The sequence below is a fragment of the Sciurus carolinensis genome, chromosome 5 (genome assembly GCF_902686445.1).
Source record: "Sciurus carolinensis chromosome 5, mSciCar1.2, whole genome shotgun sequence".
Classification (NCBI taxonomy): Eukaryota; Metazoa; Chordata; class Mammalia; order Rodentia; family Sciuridae; genus Sciurus; species Sciurus carolinensis.
The window spans coordinates 43,912,172-43,934,807 of record NC_062217.1 but is presented as its reverse complement, the minus strand read 5'-3'; the positions used below and the strand labels follow the sequence as shown (position 1 = coordinate 43,934,807).

Sequence of the window (22,636 nt, the reverse complement as noted above, 5' to 3'; positions counted from 1 at the left end):
ATGCCCTCTTTCACCACTTCTATTCAACATCGTCCTTGAAACTCTAGCCAGAGCAATTAGACAAACCAAAGAAATTAAAGGGATACGAATAGGAAAAGAAGAACTCAAACTATCCCTGTTCACTGATGACATGATTATTTATTTAGAGGAACCCAGAAATTCCACCAGAAAACTTTTAGAACTCATAAGTGAATTCAGTAAAGTAGCAGGTTACAAGATCAATGCTCATAAATCCAATGCATTTTTATACATAAGTGATGAATCTTCAGAAAGAGAAGTTAGGAAAACTACCCCATTCACAATAGTCTCGAAAAAAATAAAATACTTGGGAACCAATCTCACAAGAGAGGTGAAATACCTCTACAATGAGAACTACAGAACACTAAAGAAAGAAATTAAAGAAAATCTTAGAAGATGGAAAGATCTCCCAAGTTCTTGGATAGGCAGAGTTAATATTGTCAAAATGGCCATACTACCAAAAGTGCTATACAGATTCAATGCAATTCCAATTAAAATCCCAATGACGTACCTTACAGAAATAGAGCAAGCAATTATGAAATTCATCTGGAAGAATAAGAAACCCAGAATAGCTAAAGCAATCCTTAGCAGAAAGAGTGGAGCAGGGGGTATCACAATACCAGATCTTCAACTCTACCACAAAGCAATAGTAACAAAAACGGCATGGTATTGGTACCAAAATAGACAGGTAGATCAATGGTACAGAATAGAGGACATTGACACAAACCCAAATAAATACAATTTTCTCATATTAGACAAAGGGACCAAAAATATGCAATGGAGAAAAGATAGCCTCTTCAACAAAGGTGCTGGGAAAACTGGAAAACCATATGCAACAGAATGAAAATAAACCCCTATCTCTCACCCTGCACAAAACTCAACTCACAATGGATCAAGGACCTTGGAATCAGACCAGAGATCCTTCATCTTATAGAAGAAAACTTAGGTCCAAATCTTCAAGATGTCGGCCTAGGATCAGACTTCCTTATCAGGACTCCCATAGCACAAGAAATAAAAGCAAGAATCAACAACTGGGATAGATTCAAACTAAAAAGCTTTCTCTCAGCGAAGGAAACTATCAGTAATGTGAAGAGAGAGCCTACATAGTGGGAGAAAATCTTTGCCACTCATACTTCAGATAGAGCACTAATTTCCAGAATATATAAAGAACTCAAAAAACTCTACACCAAGAATAAAAATAATCCAATCAACAAATGGGGCTAAGGAAATGAACAGACACTTCACAGAAGAAGATGTACAAGCAATCAACAAACATATGAAAAAATGTTCACCATCTCTAGTAATAAAAGAAATTCAAATCAAAACTACACTAAGATTCCATCTCACTCCAATTAGAATGGCGATTATCAAGAACACAAGCAACAATAGGTGTTGGCGAGGATGTGGGGAAAAAGGTGCACTCATACATTGCTGGTGGGGTTGCAAATTAGTGCAACCACTCTGGAAAGCAGTGTGGAGATTCCTCAGAAAGCTTGGAATGGAACCACCATTTGACCCAGTTATCCCACTCCTTGGCCTATACCCAAAGGACTTAAAATCAGCATACTACAGAGATACACCACATCAATGTTCATAGTAGCTCAATTCACAATAGCCAGATTGTGGAATCAACCTAGATGTCCTTCAATTGCTGAATGGATAAAGAAACTGTGGTATATATATACAATGGAATATTACTCAGCTATAAAGAATGATAAAATTATGGCATTTGCAGGCAAATGGATGAAATTGGAGAATATCATGCTAAGTGAGATAAACCAATCTCAAAAAACCAAAGGAAGAATGATCTCGCTGATAAGCGAGATGATGACACATAATAGGGGGTGGGAGGGGTTAGTGTTAGGGTTAGGGTTAGGTTTAGGGTTAGGGTTAGGGAGGGTTGCAAGAATGGAAGAAGGAAGGACTATATTGAGGGAAAAGAGGGGCGAGAGGGTGGGAGGGGAAGGGAAAAATAACAGAATGAATCAAACTACATTACCCTATGTAAATTTATGATTACACAAATGGTATGCCTTTACGCCATGTACAAACAGAGAAACAACATGTATCCCATTTGTTTACAATAAAAAAAATAGTTTGTCTCCATGCAGTCATAAAGGGCACAAAGTTGAGCTCTCAGGGTACATGGAGGAGACAATTTGCAGAGGTGTTCAGCTGGTTTGGCAATAGGTTTTTAACAAATTGCAGGGGTTTCACCGTGTTCGTCCCCCCTGCCTGATGACTATGCTGGTCAGCTTTCTGCTTATTGAAACAAAACACATGAGATAATAAATTTATAAAAAGAAAAGGGGTTCAGTCCATGGTTCCCTGACCCTATTGTTTGGGCTTTTGGTGGGCGGTGAATAGTTGAACCAAGGTCAGGAACCATGTTCCACTAGACATCTTGAGATCAAAGAAAATAAATCCTTACATACTGAAGCCTCTGCTTGACATGTATTCCATTTACTCACGGCTGAATTTATCACTAACTGATGTAAAAAACTCTTTCCCTAGGCACTTAAACTGAGCCTTCCACTGCTGAGTCAGTTTTCACTCTTCTATTTTATTTTTTAAATGTATTTATTTATTGTTGAGGTAGAGTCTTGCTACTTGGCCCACTGGCCCTGAACTTGCAGGCTCACCCAGTCCTGCTCAGCCTCTCAGTGATGCAACTACAGACATGAATCATGACACTCAGTCTACCGTCTTCTATTGTCTAGCTTCTAAAATGGTGCCGAACTCTTTCTTGGTTGCCTCCTTCTCTGTTCTTTTTGTTCTATCTTATACATGTAGAATCCTTCGAGTCATAATTCAGGGGTCGAGGATATAAATTTATGATAATTTGACTATGTTTAACTAGAAGTCCTCCCTGTTCCTAGCCCCCAACCCCTCACCATACACATTTAAGAAATCTTGCTGGGGATATAGCTCAGTTGATAGAATGCTTGCTTAGCATGCACAAGGCCCTGGGTTCAATCCCCAGCACTGCAAAAAAAAAAAAAAAAAAAAAAAAAAGAAGAAGAAATGTTATGTTAATACTCATCTGCTTAAATCCATGTGTTTTTGTTACATGAATATAACAGTGAGTTGCTCTCAAGACCTGGAAAAGTTAAATGCCACATGAGATGGACGTGAGAAGAATGAGCTTGCTGTTTTCCTGGGGAAACTCTCTAGGGCACAGAGTCCCCATGGCAAACAGATGCAGGTTATTGCTCTGTATGTCTTGCGGGTGAAAAAAGTAATTAAGAAGTACAGTTTGAAGGGATTTGTGCGAAAGGAGAAGAGACAAAGAGTGGTGAGAAATACAAGCCAAATATGAAGTCAATAATGAGCTTGTGATTTATGCTGACAAATTGACTGAACAGAATGAGGTTTTGTTGTTGTTGCTAAGGAGAAGTAAGAAATCGTGATAGTGACGGCTGACAGCACTGTGCCGTGCTACCCACAGAGAGCCTTTAGATGATCAGCCTTTTCTGAACTAGACAAAAGTCAAGTTCCTTCCACGGCAGTACATTTCCAATAATTGATTGATGGAAGGTATCTTAGGTTGGACTGCAATAATAATATACCATAGACTGGATACTTTAAACAACAGGCATTTATTCTTTTCTCACAGTTCTGGAAGCTGAAGTCCCAAAACAGAGTGCCATCATAGTCAGGTTCTTGTGAGGGCTCACTTCCAGGCTTGCAGATAGTCGCCTTCTTACTGCAGATTCACATGGTGAAAAGAGAGAGAGAGAGAGCAAGTTCCCTTCTTTGTACAAGGACCTTAATCCCATCCTGGGTGCCCTACCCACATGACTTCACATAAACTTAATTACTTCCTGAAGGCTCCATCTACAAATACCATTGCATTGGAGTTTAGAACTTCAAGAAATGAAGGGCTGGGGAGATAGCTCAGTTGGCAGAGTGCTTGCCTTGCAAGTATAAGGCCCTGGGTTTGATTCCCAGCACACGCAAAAAAAAAAAGAAAAAAAAATGAATTTCAGGGGACACCAATATTCAGGCCATAATAGGGGAGAAAAAGGTTTGTCCCATCCAAGACAATCCTGAAGGACTATTCTAACTTTAGAGCTCATGTAGAGGTGGCCAAGATTTTTACATCCAATTAATAGCTCCATTTCTCCCTCTACCCATCCTTCTTTCCAGGAGTGCTGATCCTGAGGATTCCTTAATAGACATGCTTGTGGCTAAACTCCTTAAAGCCTATACAGTTGAGAAACCAACACCTGGAAGAACAGTACCTCACGCCTACTTTATAGTTTTTGTTTTGTGTTTGTTTTTTTTTTTTGTATTTTTGAATTGATCCCAGGGATATTTAACCACTGAGCCACATCCCCAACACTTTTTATTTTTTATTTTGAGACAGGGTCTCACTAAGTTGCTTAGGGCCTCGCTAAGTTGCTGAGGTTGGCTTTGAACTTGTGATCCTCCTGCCTCAGCATCCTGAGCTATTGGAATTACAGGCATTCGCTACCATGCCCAGTCTGCTTTGCATTTTACAAGCAACTTTTGACAACATGTTCCCATTCTCTTCTTTAATTCTCACAAACAACATATGAGGCATTACTATTTTCCTGCTTTTAGAATAAAAATAAAAAACAACAACTGAGGGTCAGAGAGGGTACCACCCAGGGCCACGCAGCTTATTAGGAACAAGACTGAAATTAATCTTGGTCTCCCAACTCTGACCTTTAGGGGGTGGGCAATTCTGAAAAAACAAAACAGAAACAAATAAAACAGGACTCTGCTCAGGCCGGGCCAGAGAATCTGGTACCAGAACCTGACCACTTATGCTTCTCTTTTCTATAACAAGCTGTCAGTCGTGGAAGCATACTCATTAAGATGCCAACGTGTTACCCTCCAAGGCCAGCGGCATTCAAAACATTAAAGAAACAAGTAGAATCTTAAAATGTTGGCTGCCCTAATGAGTTTTCAGGTTTTCTCTCTGGGAAAGTAACAGGCAAAGCTGCTGTAATTCTTTCCAGGCAATAGGGCACCTAGGACACAGAGATGCCAATAGTCTCCTTAGCAACCATCCAAAATCGAGTTGCTGGAAGATGAAATCCTGATCTCTATTCATGCAGCAGATCACATGGGGTCAGGTACTGTTTATCTCTTTAGCAGAAACCACCAGGCAGTGGGATTTTAATTGCATCCTTTAGATCAGCAAAAATAAAAAGGAGGATGAAGTAAACAGGAGAAATGGGTGCAGTTCCTAATGAGCATGTACTGAACATAAAACATTCAGCTAGCTTCTTTGAGGCATGTACTTTTGTACAGTGTGCCTCAGAAGCCATTGCAGGCGGGCGTGTACACACACACACACACACACACACACACACACGCCTTTGAGCCTTCAGACACTGTCTGCTCTTCGTTATAATTTGAAACTCACCAACCGAGCTCATTAGGTGAGATTTTTTAGCTACATAGCCATTTGACTATTATGTGTTTGCTTCACCCAGAATTGCTTTTTAACAATCTTCTAAAAGACCACAATACTGAGCAATCCTGGAAGAAAAATTAAACTAAGGGCTATAAATCAATGTTATCCCTTTTCATTAAAACAGCCTTGCTGAGGGAGCAGGTGGTGACTGGTCATATCACCAACTGCTGAGTCCTTGACAGATGGGGGTTTAAATGATATTTTCTGTTGCTTTTCTGAACACTATTTAATTTATTGATTTAACAAATATTTATTGATATGCTTTTGAAATTCATGTGTCAAGCACTCAATAAGACTTAAAAGTACTGATCCTCAGTGGTCTAATTAGTTGACAAAATTACTCTACCAACAAAGAATCCTGACCATCTTGTTTAATCACATTTGCATACATTGACAGGACCAGAGATGTTCCTGGGCAGAAGAGCACCCGTTTCTCATATACGTAAAAAGTAATACTATTGGGGCTGGGTTTGTGACTCTGTGATAGAGTGCTTTCCTGGCATGTGTGAAGCACTGGGTTCAATTCTAAGCCCCAGATATAAATAAATGAATAAAAATAAAGGTCTACCAACATCTAAAAAAAATTTTTTTTAAAAAGTAATACTATTTTCAAGGGTCAAAAAAAGGAGCCATTTTGTAAAAATGACAAAATTTCTTGTCTTACAAATCAATTTTTCCTTTAGCCTTTGAAAAGAGTTGCTTTAGAAATCTACTCTCTAAAGGAAAAGAAATGACATTTTAAAATAATATCTTTAACTTTTCTTTTTTCTGGCTGTTAACTGAAGGAGCTAGAACAAAGACAGTCAACTTGAAAGACCTGGTGTTTCTGAATAGGAAAGGAGGTTAGTCCTGCCATTGTCTATTCCTCTTTTCTTGCTTTATCTTCCTTCTTTCTTTTGTTCTCCTCCCTATTTTCTTTTTTCCTGCCCAAGGGCCTATTAATGGAACTTAAAAGATAAAAAGGTTTTTAGCTCCATGGCTGATGGCAAATAGCAAGTTTTAGCTTTATAATTATGGATGGACTTCTGCCACTTTTCTAGCTTTCCCTGAGGGTTATTGTTAGAGATATAATTTGGAATATACACAGCCGACGCTTGACACGCTGTCAGAATCTCACTGTTTCTAAAATACTGTGAAATTTCCTAGTGATTTGTGGAGCAATTTTAAAAGTCAAGACAGAGAATCTCTGAATCCTTATGGAGGGAATCTGTAGCAAGCTGTCAGAGGTGGTAGTGGGTGTTTAATGTATGTGTATATTCTTTTACTCCAATTTTAAGTAAGTAGTTTCTGATCTTGAGGAAATATTTCCCCTACTTTCTTTGATATCTGTCTTCATATGCAAAATTGCATGACTCTGTAACTACTATTATAAAAAAAAAGGCCAGAGAAAAATAATTCAATCTGTTGTGAAATCAGATTAAGAAAACTAAGACCTTAAAGCTGGAAGAGAACAGAAAAGTTGTTTTATTTTGTTCACTGGCCCATCTCTGGTGCAATGAATATTCAATAAATATTCATCAAATGAATGAATATATGAATTAACCATCTCACTCCTACTTTGAGGATGGGAAATCTGAAGTCAGAAGGATGAATGATATACCTACAGTTTCACAGGAAATTGGGAAACTAGAATTCCAAACCAGGCTTCTTGAACTTCCATGTACACAGGAATCACCTGGGGATGTTAAAATGCAGATTCTAATTCAGTGAGTCTGGAATAGGGCTCTAAATTCTGCATTTTTAACAAAACACTGAGTTGATTCTGTATTGTTTGTCTAGGGACCACAGTCTGAATAGCAAGTTTCCAAAACAGACATTTCAAATTTATTGTAAGTATTTCCATGTTAAAACATACTTAACTGGGTTTTCCTATGGTAGCATCTATTTTGTTTTATTCCTTAGAGATTTAAAAATTGGATTGTTATGATTGATCCTTGTTGGCATTACAAACGAGAATTTGGGGACTGTATACCAAATGAATGAACTTTAGATGCCAAGAGGCATTGTTAAAAAGAGTGTTCTTCATCTGCTTCTACTTATGAAATTGTCATTTCTTTCATTCCCAACAGAACTTTGACTGATTCAGGTCTCTCTGGACAGATAGTCCTAAAGGGAGTACATTTATTTTCCTGGATGTGTTTGCCTCTTGAGTGCTAAGAAGAGATTTCTTTTCTTTTCTTTTTTTTTTTAATTTATTTTTATTGTAAACAAATGGGATACATGTTGTTTCTGTTTGTACATGGAGTAACAGCATACCATTTGCATATTCATACATTTACATAGGGTAATGATGTTTGAATCATTCTGTTATTTTTTCCTTCCCCCCACCCCTCCCACCCCTCTTTTCCCACTATACAGTCCCTCCTTCCTCCACTCTTGCCCCCCTCACACCCCCCATTATGTGTCATCATCCGCTTATCAGTGAGATCATTCGTCCTTTGAATTTTTGAGATTGGCTTATCTCACTTAGCATGATGATCTCCAATTTCATCCATTTACCTGCAAATGCCATAATTTTATTATTCTTTATAGCTGAGTAATATTCCATTGTATAAATATATATATATATATATATATATATATATATATATATATATATACACCACAGTTTCTTTATCCATTCATCAATTGAAGGACATCTAGGTTGGTTCCACAGTCTGGCTATTGTGAATGGAGCAGCTATGAACATTGATGTGGCTGCATCTTTGTGATATGTTGATTTTAAGTCCTTTGGGTATAGGCCGAGGAGTGCAATAGCTGGGTCAAATGGTGGGTCCATTCCAAGTTTTCTCAGGAATCTCCACACTGCTTTCCAGAGTGGCTGCACTAATTTGCACCCCCACCAGTAATGTATGAGTGTACCTTTTCCCCACATCCTTAAGAAGAGATTTCTAAAGAGTCCCAGGTGGTTAACTGGGCCTACGATTCAGAATGAAACACCAGAGCCACTGGTGGACTATGGGATCACAAGTGTAAAACCACCCCACTGTGTAAAACTCCCCTACTGAGACACTTCGATCTTCAGATCTAGAGATCTATCTTCAGATCTAGAGATCTATCTATAGCAATGACCAAATAAAAATAACCTCTTTATGGGAGGAGAGGATTGATTGGAAGTCATTCTTGTTGCCCTCTAGCTGAGGAAGTCACGTGGTATCACTTGCACCACATTCTGTGCGTTTGAAGCGAGTCACCAGGTCTGACTGCCATCAAGAGGAGAGAAACTGACCCAGCTATTCCCACTCCTTGGCCTATACCCAAAGAACTTAAAATCAGCATACTACAGAGATACAGCCACATCAATGTTCACAGCTGCTCAATTCACAATAGCCAGACTACGGAACCAACCTAGATGCCCTTCAATTGCTGAATGGATAAAGAAACTGTGGGGTGTATATATATATATATATATATATATATATATATATATATATATATATTTATACAATGGAATATTACTCAGCTATAAAGAATAATAAAATTATGGCATTTGCAGGCAAATGGATGAAATTGGAGACTATCATGTTAAGTGAGATAAGCCAATCTCAAAAATCCAAAAGACGAATGATCTCACTGATAAGCGGATGATGACACATAATTGGGGGGTGGGAGGGGGGCAAGAATGGAGGAAGGAGGGACTGTATAGAGGGAAAAGAGAGATGGGAGGGGTGGGGGGAAGGAAAAAATAACGAAATGAATCAAACCTCATTACTCTATGTAAATGTATGAATATGCAAATGGTATGCTGTTACTCCATGTACAAACAGAAACAACATGTATCCCATTTGTTTACAATAAAAATAAATTTAAAAAAAAGAGGAGAGAAACTGGGCTTCACATTTTGAAGAAGTTAGTAGAGAATTGGGACAAGTCACCTGATTTTTGCACCAATGGCAGCAACAAGAGTTGTCCAGGAAGATGGGCAATAAGTCATTATGTCAACATAAGTACAGCATTTTAGTCTTCATTTTTCTTCCTTGGTGGAATTAAAATAACACATAGAGAGCTCATCTATATTCAAACAGTTCTATGGCAGGTGCAACATATTCACCCTAGTCTGCTTCTTCACATAAGAGGATATTGGTTAAATCTGTCTGATACAGAGAGGAAGTTTTATTCTAACATTTGTCTCTTTACCACCTGCCAAATTCAGTACCACGACTGATACAGAAAACCAGGATTTTAGGTGCACTTTGGCAAATCATTGATGATCTACATTTTAGGTTGAGAAGAGATAATGAGAGGAAGCCTCATAAAGTTTACAAAGATAATGAATAAACTGAGTCTAAAGAGACACAGTTATTATTTAATTTAGAAGATGTTAAGAGAGAAGAAAAATCTATTGAAAACAAATCTGCATTTGAGCCAAATTTTAAAAAAGCTCAATTATAACTTTTGTAAGACTAATAGTCAATTCCAATTCTTCTTCTGGTTTCTTAGTGGCTATTGGATTTATGGTTTACAAAGAAGATGCTTGACCCCAGGGAGAGCAATTAGCATTCCTTTCACAACATAGCATTCATAACCAAAGGTCTTGGAAAAGTGGAAGGAATTGTAAAAGAATCAATAAAACAAAGTCAATTTAAAAATGTGATTTATATAACACTCTCTGGATTCAGGAAATAGGCAAATTCTTATTATCGTATTAATGAGCAGTTCATAGGAACAAAAGAATATAAAATGATAAGTAACTGCTAATGACTTTCTTTTCTGCTATAGTTGAATCTGAGCCTTGAAGCCATAAAAATAAACAGCAATGGAGCAGAAACATTACTAATTACTGCCTCCACTCAGGAGTCATTCCATCTGATCAGTTCTGTTCTCCCAAGTATAATGTGAATTTACTGGTCCAGAGACATTACAGGAATGTGTCCACATGGGGCAACTAGTTGTAGAGCAGACTTGTGACCCTCTCAGTTTATTCCCACTTAGTGGCTACCCTCTGAGGTATCTATGTCCGCAGAGTTGAATCTAACAAAGCATCTAACCAGCACTTGAATTCTCCTAGTTTAGCATTCCAGAAGAAAGATGGTGCCTTTTTGTCTGGATGTTTCTGTAGGCAAAGGCTATAGAAATTCATTATATCTAAGAGTAAAAACAATCAGGCAATCAACCAAATGGGAATTTGGGAGCTTCAATTGTGATGGGCCATGGAAATTTTTCTTGATGAATGATCAAGGGATACTGAGGGGAAAAGACAACAAAGAAGACTATGGGTTTGGAGTGAAGGAATAAAGACAATGTGAACCTGGGCCTCGGAGAATTACAAGTAGACTGAGAGCTGATCTCCCTGGGGTACTTTTCCAGAGCTCAGGATGCATTTTTGAATCCAAGTACACATAGGCCAACTACCCAGCCTTCCCAGGATGAAAATCTCTCATGGACTTCACTTAAGTTTTTATGCTGCATCTCATGGGAACAATGATGAGACAGTTTCTCCAGAGAAGGGATAACAACTTTACAACCCCTGATGAATTACTGGGTCTAGTCAACACGCATCAGTGACTACTAGTGTCACAGAAAGAAAGAGGTTATGTGCCTCATGCTGGAATTGTACATGACCATACGTGAATAAATTGTTTTCTGCTCCACCAAAATCAAACCTGAGTTTGACCATGCCTGGAAATCTAAGTCATATTTTTAGAAAATACAAGGAAGGAAGAAAGAAACATCAAACATGAGACCCTGGGGATACGATCACAATAATCCAGAGTGTAAAAAACTGTGCAGGACAAATAATCTCGTTTCTATAACAGTGGAGCATGGGGGAGGGGAATGGATAGAGAGGAGGAGGTAAGGGGCAGGAGAGGAGATAGTGGAGAAGAGAATCAAGGGACATAAAAATCAATCACAATGTATGGCCCTTATTTGGATCCCAATCTCAATAGACTGCAATTGTGTGTGTATATGTACATATACATATATATTTATAATATATATTGATATATACACACACGCTCTATATATATGTATGTATGTATGTACATTATATATATTTATACACATACATATATAAAGTTTTGGCTAAGGTGATGAACGATCTCTTTTGCCTTTCCCCTTTCCTACTGACTGGAAAATGCAGACACTGAAGCCTACCGTGTAGACAGGGCAACACACTGGGGATGATAGAAGGTCCCCATGCCCTTACCAACTCTGTACAGCAGAGCTGCCATGTCAGCTCGGTTGTTTTCACGAGAACAAAGTGAAAATCATGCCGACAGAATGAAGGCAAGAGCTCTGCCTCTAGAACAGGCCTTGAATTGAACTTCCCTCACTACCACCCACTGACATTTTGTCTAATATTTTCACCTAACCCCAGATGAGGAAGCTATTCTACCCCCAATATGTGTGTATTTGGGTTGGAAGTCTTATCCATCAAAATAGGAGCCCTAGCTTTTGCTCTTAGGAGAATGGTGGACATAATTCCTCATTGATATTCAGCACATGTGGCTTCTTTGGCTTTGAAATTTGAAGAGTAGTGAGGATCCATCTGTTTAATATGGTATTTTAGGACTTACTGTTATTTGTGATTTTTATCTGAGCACTTTGATCAGTGTTATTTTCTAACTATGATTTTATTTAATATATAAAGTATAATTTAAATGTTTTGGTAAATTATACACAAAAACAAATTGGATTTCATTGCAGCAATGATAAATTAAATTTTCTCATGCTTTATTTAACACTTATGCCTACAGTAATCCCTAATGGGCAATTAAACTGACTTACTGAGAGTGAAGGTTTCTTGCAGGACACAGTAGCCATATGTTTCATCAGACATAAGGCACTTGCAGAAGTAATTCAACAGAATCATATCATCCATCAGGCAAATGCATGCAGAGTCCTGTCTGGTCTCCCAGAGGGGGCCGTGTTGTATGTGTGTGTTTTGTTTTATTGTACTGAATTATCACTTGGTAGTTGGTCCTATTTTGCTACACAGCTAGGAATCACAAAGTGTTATCAATTCTACCTCCTAAGTCTATTTCTGATATGCTTTGGAGTCATCTGCTTCTCTTTATCTCTAATCCCATTTTCCTAATCCAAACCATTGTCCCCTCCCATTTGGATTAGTGCAATAAATATTTCAATTGACTTATTGGTTTCTATTCCAGTTCCCTCCAAACCGTTTTTCTCAAAGAAACTAGACGGATCTTTGAAAAAAGGTAAATCTGAGATGGGCACAGTGTTGTGGACCCATAAACCCAGAAACTCCAGAGGATCACAAGTTCAATACCAACCTGGGCAGTTTAGTGAGACAATGTCTCAAAAAAAAAAAAAAAAAAAAAAAAAAAAAAAGGCTGGGAATATAGCTCAGTGTAGAGTGCCATTGGGCTCAATTTCCAGTACCATGCAAAAAAGTTCAAAAAAATTAGAGTTACTTTATATTAGGTAGAGGGGAGTGAGGGAGGGGAAAGGATATGGGGGAAAGAATGATACTAGAGTAAAACAGACATTGTTACCTCATGTACATGTATGACTGCATGACTGATGTGCTCCTGCAATATGTATAATCAGAAAAATGAGAGATTACACTCTATTTATGTATGCTCTATCAAAGTGATAAATGCATTCTACTGTCATGTACAACTAGTTAGAACAAATAAAATTTAAAAATTTAAAAATGTAAAAAAAGTTAATCTGATTATTTTATACACAAGTTTAAAACTCTCCTTTCAGTCTACATGTGGTTTAAATGAGGTCTCCAAGGTTTTACATGGTTTGTTTTCCTTTCCTTTCCAGCAAGTGGTGCTGTCCCAGCTTCACCACTTGCTCACTGTATCCTCTCTGTTCCACAGACACCAACACACAAGGGCCTTCACACCAGAGGGTTTGCAGATATTCCCCTCTTTCCAAGAATACTCACAATACAATAAATTATATCATACACAAAGGTAACAAAAACTCAAAACCCACCATTTCCAAAATATTTTTCTGCTCTTGAAGCTATGTATAATGTATCTGTATGGTGAAAATATTATATAATATATCATAGTACTGTACAATACTATATAATGTATATGCTACACAATGTGCAATGTATCTCTTTAAACTCTGCTTTCAGTAATGACTTTTTAGGAGCCTGAAATCAACTATGGTAGAAATATCCACACCAAAGAAATGGGAAAACATTAAATTTCAGGATTTTTGTTTATTTTGAAGGGAATTAGGAAAGCCTCCCTACCTTAAAGTTGTGGAACATTTACCAGCCAGCCACTACCTATAATAAAATTTTTGTGTTTCATTTAAAGATTTGACTTAACATAATTAGTGCAATTACCAAACAGCTTTCACATCATAGCATTAAAATTTTTGATATGCTTTTTTATTTAATCTTGTGGTGACAGTGAGCTAGATATAATGATCCTATTTGATAAACAAGAGAACAAGTAGCTTACTGTGTGGATAGAAAAATGACTGAAAAATGTGTTAGACTTTATTTTTGTGGGTTTTTTTTTTTCATTTTGGTATTGGGGATTGAACCCAGGGGCACCTTATCACTGAGCTACATCACCAACCCTTTTATTTTTTGAGACAGGTTTCACAAAGTTTCCCAGGCTGGTCTTGAACTTGTGATCCTCCTGCCTCAGTCTCCAGAGTTGCTGGGATTATAGACCTGTGTCATTGGGTCTGGTCATGTGTTTGACTTTAAAGCTTATACTATATGGAAACTATTTCAAGGAATATTTCTTTTTTGTTCATGTTTAACTTAAGAAACTAGAAATATCTCACGAGATTCTATAAAAGAGAAAACTTAGCATTGAAGGAAAGGCAGGGAGAGTTCAGATAATGGGCTTAATAGCCTTGGTAAGATATGGAAGCACAATTATCCACCTATGACATAAATAATGTCAAAGAATAGAATTAATTACCACATTGCCATATTCATTTGCATTTTTCCACTGACAATATTTATATTAGTAGTCAACAAATAATAAGTTTGGCTTGTAAAGGACATTTTTTTAAGATGAACTTCGTAATTTTTTTTTCGTATGTGAACTTCCCTGAAGGTAATAGTTCTTGTTAGAATATTTCTGAGTGAGAGGAAACAAAGAGAATCTCTGCCCTGGAGAGATACCAGGACTCCATTAGGACAGTGAAGGACACAGTCTGAGAGTGGACTCAGCCTTGTCAATGTCATTCAAATTCCCTCAACTCACTTGTAACATCTTTTCTAATGGTTTTGCTGCTTCTTCTCTAATGGCTACCTGACAGAATTATAGAGTTCTGAATTTACAAGACATGGGGGGAGGGATTCTAGCTGTAAGTCAAATAACAAAGTGAAAAAATTTCTGGTAAGCTTTCTTCTCATTTCTCAGATGCTCACACCATCATTATAAACTCTATTGATGCAGGGTTAAAATAATGATTGTCAGATTTAATGTGCCTAAGAAACTTCTGGGAACCTTGCTAAGAACAATTTCCAGGCCCATCTCTGGAAATTCTGATTTTGTTCACCTGGATTGTGGCTCAGATCTACATTTTTAGCACATCCCTCAGAGAATGCTAGTGCAGATTGCCCAGGCACCAGACATGGAGAACACTCATCTAGAATGGAGCATGTTTGGTAGAGGTTGTGGTAGTTGGGATCTGTTTCTGTGCACAAAGGAGAGCCTATCAGTCAGAGAGGAATGCCTTGAGGCCTGAACCACAATCCAAGTCCTAAAGATGGAATTGCAGCTTGGTCTAAGCACTATCAGACTTATCAGAAAAATTGTAGCCAGCAGTGAGTTTTGGGTCCTACCTCCTAGGATTGCATTTATGCTTTAAAAGATTTGACAAGAACTCGATTAGTCTGTCATGTGGAAGAGTAAGGAATTTGAAGTTACCTTTCTTAGGTACTGACCTTTGGATACAATACTCTGCTGTGCACAAAATTAGAACATGGTCTCAGTTCTTGGAAGTTGCTACTTTAATCATTATGGGGCTATATTGAGGAATAATAACACCCACTGTAACAGATTTTTTACAAGGATTAAATGAGAAGCTATGCATAAAACACCTAGCTAAGTGTCTGGCATAAAATAGGTCTTAGCTAGGTGAAAGATCTGGCTTTAATGTCTGTCACCTTCTGGGTCTCCTAAGTAAATCTGTCAAGGACTCACAGAGGTCACGTCTTCCTTTTCTCTCACAGATCTGTAAACATCCCTTCTCAAACCAGAAGGGGAAGAAGAAAGAACAGATAGGGGAAGATTGTTCTTTGTCCAACAGTGGATGAGGATGAGGTGCTGAATAAATTGTTGTTTATTTCCTTTTTTTCTGTATAATCATTTTTAAATCTTCACTTTTTTCTTTTTTCAATAGCCTCTTCTTTAGTGGTTTGTTCTTTCCCAATCTCTCTCTCTCTCTCTCTCTCTCTCTCTCACACACACACACACACACACACACACACACTTTAAGGACTCCCATGATCCATAGGTCAAGGTCAAGATTATAATCTTTTACTTTAAAGTTCAATCCTAGGTTGCTCTAGGTTACTTTACTTCCCTTCTCTTGTGGTATTATATTTTAACTTATTCTTTTTACTGGATCAAAGTTTAAAGCAATTCCCTTCATCTGCTAGCTCTTTATAAATTTGAGGTCCTTTCCAAGCTGTAACACAAGAATGCAATCTTCCTTTTCAGGTCTCTCCCATTTTTCTTATTATTTTTGCCAGCTGATCTCAGAGACCTGCCAGCTTTTCCGGGCCCTCTGCAGCACAGAAATAGAATTTTTTCAATTTTGTGCATGGCTCTTATGTGCAAATCAATAAATTACTCGCCATTTTTACAATACTTTACTGTGAATGTTCATTTAATGAAAGTCTACTGAAGTCTGACAATGTCAAACACTGTGCATACAAAACACTCCTGCATATAAAATGAATAAATCACTATTTCTTATTTATCAATTATTATGCCTCAATAAAGTTAGCGGGGGGAAGCAGTATTTCTGCCTAGGAGGAGTTCATAGTCTATAAAACAAAGGTAGACATGCATATGTGCATAGAATAGTGCAGTGTGCTAAGTAAGCATCACACAGTGTGATGTGAAGATATTGAACTTCTGGGAGAGTTGACAGAAGGTCTCATAGGAAGTAACATTTTCATTAATCTTGAAACATAAGTAGAAGTTTACCAACAAAAGGAGAGGGATAAGAGTGAAGAAAAGGATGAAACAGGGCATTGGAGGGAAAAGGAGTCCTCTGCAGTCTGAAGTGACAGAAGGTCCTGATGTGTTCAGGGAGGTGGATGGATTTAATGTCGTTGAATGTGTGACACGGTGAATACAAAGGTTCCAAACTGAGAGGGCCCAATTGAAACAAAAGTTTGAATTTTATTTTAGAGGCAAGAGGAGAAAGAAGACACGGCTTAAGTAGGGAAGTTAAAGAATCTTTTACACGTTGTATCGTTACTGATCCAATTATATGGCGTCTGGATTTTGGAGTTTGAAAGGGAAGTGCTCTTCTGCTTGCTTAATCAGAAGAGCTCGGGCAGAGCCTCTGAGTAGAGACACCACTTTCTTTTTAGATTTAGAAGTGGCATGTTTTTAATATACCCAAGATTACTCAGTCCGACCCAGTATGGAATTGTGCTTCATGAACTTTGACAGGAGTGCCAATCTCTTAACACTATCCTGTCATTCAGAAGTTCGCTATCCTTGGCTAGGCTTTTCGTCTCTTTGAACCCCGTTTTTCCGTTTTGACACTCTTTTTCTTCATTTAAGCAGAACTTGTCTTTAAATGCGTTGCAGCCGTTTGGCTTTTTCTATTCTACGTTTAAACCACCCCAAAGTACACCGCCAGCAGCCACGCCCACCTAAGAAGTTGCGGGAGCAGGAAGTTTGTCCACAGCAGCTCACCGTACTCACGTAGCAGTGCGCAGGCGCGCTTTCCGGCTCCCAGCGGCGTGTTCCTTTCCCCGGGTTCCTGTTATCCTCGCAAGTGAGCAACGCGGGATTCTCGCCGTCTACCTTCCACGGCCATAAGCCCTTGCTTGCACACTCGCCCCGCAGCCTTCTAGCGCCCCAGGTCGCTGCTCCGGCCCACACGCCTCCACTCGCGACAGACCCATGGCCGAGCGCGGGGAACTCGACCTAACCGGCGCCAAGCAGAACACCGGAGTGTGGCTGGTCAAGGTAAAGTTCGCGAGTCGCCCACCTGCGCTTCTCCTGGTAGAGGTAGTTCAAGAAACTTGAGACCGTCCCGGTCCGCGCGCCTTTTGAAGTTCTTGTACAGCCACCTCCTCTAGCGTCTCGTATTTTGAGAGGCGGGAGTTTTTGTTGTGCCGGCTTCGGGTTAGACGTTAGTTTAGGAACTACAAGTGTCTTTCAATTACTAGTCAGAATCTGCCTGGAGTAGATTTCCTTTTCCTACGACCTGACTTTCCTAGGGTCCCCCGATCGGAGCCGTTCATTTTTCCCCAGACCAAATAATTCCTTCCATTTTCTCTCGGTGAAATTGATTTTAGTTGAGTTTTCGTGTTAGTGGAATATCTTTCTTTTTCTGTGCAGTTTTCTCGGCCTGTAGGTTGATGATCTTTAATGGAGTGATCAAGATCTGAGAAAGCTCTGAACTCAGAGATGGCGAGGAGAGTACTTTGGACTATCCTTTTAAAGCACAATTGGGTCTTATGAAACTGACAGTAAATATTTTATGTGAAGACAGCAGTCATCATTAGCTCTTGGTGGACGCTGTTTGTGCTTTACTTTTGTGTTGTCTTTAAGGTAGTTTCATAAAACTTAGGTGTATTTAAATGTGATCACGAAAATTTTTGAGCCTCAAATAAAATATAAGGACTTTTCTTTCTTTCTTTTTCTTTTTTCCCTTTTGGGATAAAGTCTCACTCTGTTGCTCAGACTGGCCTTGAACTCATGATCCTCCTACCTAAGCCTTTCAAGTAGCTGGGATTACAGGCGTGTGTCACCTTTACTGTCCTGCAACCTTTGGTTTCTTAATTCTTCATTTAACTTTTATCACAAAGTGGACCTTCTTGTCCACCTCTCTCAAATAACTCTCTTATGATTTGCTAGCAGTCAAATCTATGTTTTAAAGCACTTGTTACACCATGTGAAGTGATTCTTTGTTAATGTGTTCAGTGTTAGTTATGTCCCCTCACCCCCACCATACACACACAAACACATAGAGAAAAATTCCATTCTATGAGAACAGGATCTTTGCCTTTCACTCCCAGAGTGGTATTTGGCACATGGTAATTAGTCAATATGTGATGAATGAATGCACGATCTCTCATTCTTCAACCTTCGCCTCTGTCTCTTTGACTTATCTCCCAGCTCTGTCAGTGTGACTTAAAAGGATGAAGTAAATGGGCATTTCTGTCTCCAACTGCTTATTAAGTGGAGTAGAGTCATTAGGGATCTCTCCTTTGCCCACTAAAAGAATGAAAATGTTGGGACTTGCCATGATACATTTGTGTTGGAAGCATAGTAAATGCCCAATAAATGTTTGCCTTGGGGAGAAGGACAGAAATGCCAGACTGAAAATGCATGTTAACATGGTGTGTCCTGGAAAACAGTGGACTAGACCCTAGAACAAAAGGATCATGTAAATAAAGGTTGGGACCATACATAATCTGTTTGAAGGGTTTTGAGTACGGTGGGGATGCAAAAATTTATTTGAGAGAAGAAGCAAGTTTGGCATTGTGCAATATAATTGGAGGCAAGGATAACTAGTCAGAATTAGAAAATTTTCATAGCATCATGGGTATGTGCCAATGGAGCCTGAGGAGTTTTGAAAACCTGAAACCGTTTCGGTAGAAGTTGTTAGAATTTGGTGACAACTTTTACTGGAAAGACCTTAGCACAGAAGAACTCAGTTCAAGCCAGTCATTTTTTCTCATTTTAAAAAGATAGTTGTGATTTTTTTGTTTGTTTGTTTGCGACCTCATTGCTTTTTTTAAAATTTATTTTTATTGTAAACAAATGGGATGCATGTTGTTTCTGTTTGTACATGGAGTAACAGCATACCATTTGCGTATTCATACATTTACATAGAGTAATGATGTTTGATTGATTCCGTTTTTTTTTCCTCCCCCCCCACCCCTCCCACCTCTCTTTTCCCTCTATACAGTCCCTCCTTCCTCCATTCTTGCCCCCCTCCCACCCTCCATTATGTGTCATCATCCGCTTATCAGTGAGATCATTTGTCTTTTGGATTTTTGAGATTGGCTTATCTCACTTAACATGATATTCTCCAATTTCATCCATTCTCATTGCTTTTTGTAAGGCATGATTTTCTCTATAATCTTATGTATCAAAGAAGTAAACAGACTTGCAAATGTATCTTTCCAGAGAGTGAAGTTGATGTGTTGGGATATTTCTCTTTCTTGCCAGTTCTTGTCCTCCAACAGTCTTATCTCTGACAGAGAATAAGAATTGCTAATATTTTCTGTTCTAGGACTGGAAATGTAGCTCGGTTGTGGAGTACTTACCTAGCACAGTGTGAGACCCTGGGTTCAATGCCAAGTACCAGGAAAAACAAAAACCCAAAAACAAAGTAAAACAAAACAAAAAATGTAGATTTTTTTTTGTTGTTGTTCCAAAATCCATCCATGTTCTCTCTTTGATAAATTTTAATTCTACACTAGTTACAGAAGTCCCAAAAAGTAGTGGGGTGTGACTTACATTCCTGTCAGGTTGAGATTATTTCATTTGCTCTAGAATTAGTATTCAGTGTGATTTCTGTACCCATATCTTGATCATACATAGATTTTTCATCTTTGAATTAGAGGAATAAAGTATATGAAACAGTACATATTTCATTTTCAGCTTTCTTTGTGTGATATTAAACTACAGCATGTTGCTTAGAAAGAGTATCTTCATTCTCATCTGATCAGATTGTGGATGGAAGTACATGCTGGTTTCAAGCATTTTTTCTTTACATTAATATTTGCCATTATAAATAATATCTTGAATTCTGATCTTTCTTGTAATATATGTAAGTTTCTTCCTAGGCTATCTCAAAGTTTATGGGTTATATTGTACATATTTAATTAATTCTATCACTAGACAGGTATAGCACAGGATAAATACAGGTAACAGTTATACCTCTAAGCTCTCTGAGAATTTTGAGCAGAAAAAATTAACATTTGGCCAGAACAGCTAAGACCTCATGGAGAAAGGGATGTTTAAGAAGAGCCTGTGTTGTCGATTAGGGGAAAATTAGTTTGATCAGGAAAAAGCAGATTATAGTACTAGATTGCTTACCAGAATATCCAAGACCCGTACCATTCTGGCCTAATAACATGCCATTTTGGAGTTTTAAATACCTCAAATCCACAAGAACATATGATCCAAATGAAATTTGATAGGTAGTAGATGTAATTGTGTATCCGGAGTTTGAGATGAAATTCAGTTCTCTGCTTCTTTTGGTGTATGGTCTTTGTAAGCTGCAAGCCTTGACTGCTTAGAAAACTGAGAAAGCCGGTTTTAGTGTTAGCAGCTAATCACAGTGGGGGATGTCTACTGAAATCAGCTCTGCCTGCTTCTTTGTTTTCCCCCCATGTTTTCTTAATTGGCGCATTATAGTTGTACATATTGATGGAATTTGTTGTTACATATTTATACATGGACACAGTATAACAATATAATTTATCATATCACCTCCCAGCACCTCACCCCTCCTTCCTCTCCACTAATTTGAGGAAAGAGAGGTCCCTTTCATCCACTAATCCCTTTGATTTTTAGATCTACCTCCATCTTTGTTTTCCTTTTTCCTCTCTAGCTTCTGCATATGAGAGAAACATAAGGACCCTTAACCTTCTGAACACGACTTATTTTGCTTAACATGATGATCTTTAGTTCCATCCACTTTCCTGCAAATGCTATAATTTCATTTTTCTTTATGGCTCAGTAAAACTCTATTGAGTATATATACCCATTTTCTTTATCCATTTATCCATTGATGGACACCTGGTCTAGTTCCATAATTTGACTGTTGTGAATTATGCTCCTAAAAAGATGGGTATGCATGTATCACTGTAGTATGATGACTTTAATTCTTCAGGGTAAATACCAAGAAGAGGTATAGTTGGGTCATATGGTAGTTCCATCCATACTGATTTCCATAGTGATTGTACTAATTTATAGCCCCACCAACAGGGTTAAAGTATTTTCTCCATATTCTCTCCAGTATTTATTATTATTGTTTTCTTGATGACTGCCATTCTGACTGGTGTGAGATGAGATCTCAGTGTAGATTTGATTTGTAGTTTTGATTTGCATTTCCCTAATTTTTTCATGTATTTTTTGGCCATTTGTATTTTGTTTTTTGAGAAGTATCTGTTTAGTTTATTTGCCCATTTATTAATTGGGTTATTTGATTTTTTTTGTAAGTTTTTTGAGTGCTTTTTATATGCTAGGTATTAAATCTCTGTCAGAAGAGTAGCTAGCAAAGATTTTCTCCCATTCTGTAGGTTCTCTTTTCACATTCCTAATTGTTTCCTTTGCTGTGCAGAAGCTTTTTAATTTGATGCTGTTCTATTTGTTAACTCTTGGCATTGTATCCTGAACTTTAGGAGTCCTGTTGAGAAAGTCATTGCCTATACCTAAAAGCTGGAGTGTTGACCCTCTCTTTTCTTCTAGGAGTTGCATAGTTTAGTCTAATTCTGAGGTCTTTGATCCATTTTGAGTTGATTTTTGTGCAGGGGGAGAGATAAGGGTGTGGTTTCATTCTTCTACATAAGGATATCCAGTTGTCCCAGTACCATTTGTTAAAAAGGTTGTCTTGTTTTCCAGTGTATGTTTTTGGCACTTTTATCAAGGATCAGATGACTGTAGATGTATAGGTTTGTCTCTGTGCCTTCTGTGCCATTGGTCTGTGTGTCTGTTTTTGTACCAGTACCTTTAGTTTTTGTTACTATAGCTCTGTAGTAATTTGAAATCAGGTATTGTGATGCCTCCACCATTGATTATTTTGACTTAAAATTGGTTTAGCTGTTTTGGGTCTTTTATTCTTCCAAATGAATTTTAGGACCCCCCTTTTTTTCTAATTCTGTGAGGTATGTCATTGGTGTTTTGATGGAAATTGCACTGAATCTGTATATTGCTTTTGGTAGTATGGCCATTGTAACATTATTAATTCTGCCTATCCATGAATATGTGAAATCTTTTCATCTTTTGAGGACTTTCTTATTTTTTTTTCTTCAATATTCTGTAGTTCTCATCATAAAGGTCT

At 38.1% G+C, this 22,636-nt stretch overlaps 1 protein-coding gene across 1 annotated transcript in view; it reads left to right on the top strand.

Moving 5' to 3' along the window:
- The first annotated feature begins 17,332 nt into the window (after positions 1-17,332).
- Positions 17,333-22,636, top strand: part of Gtf2f2 (general transcription factor IIF subunit 2) — a 142,619-nt gene continuing 137,315 nt past the window's right edge. Inside the window, exon 1 of the mRNA XM_047553142.1 lies at positions 17,333-17,580. Coding sequence (XP_047409098.1) covers positions 17,515-17,580 — 66 coding nt within the window. The 5' untranslated portion in view covers positions 17,333-17,514. The remainder of the gene's footprint in view (positions 17,581-22,636) is intronic.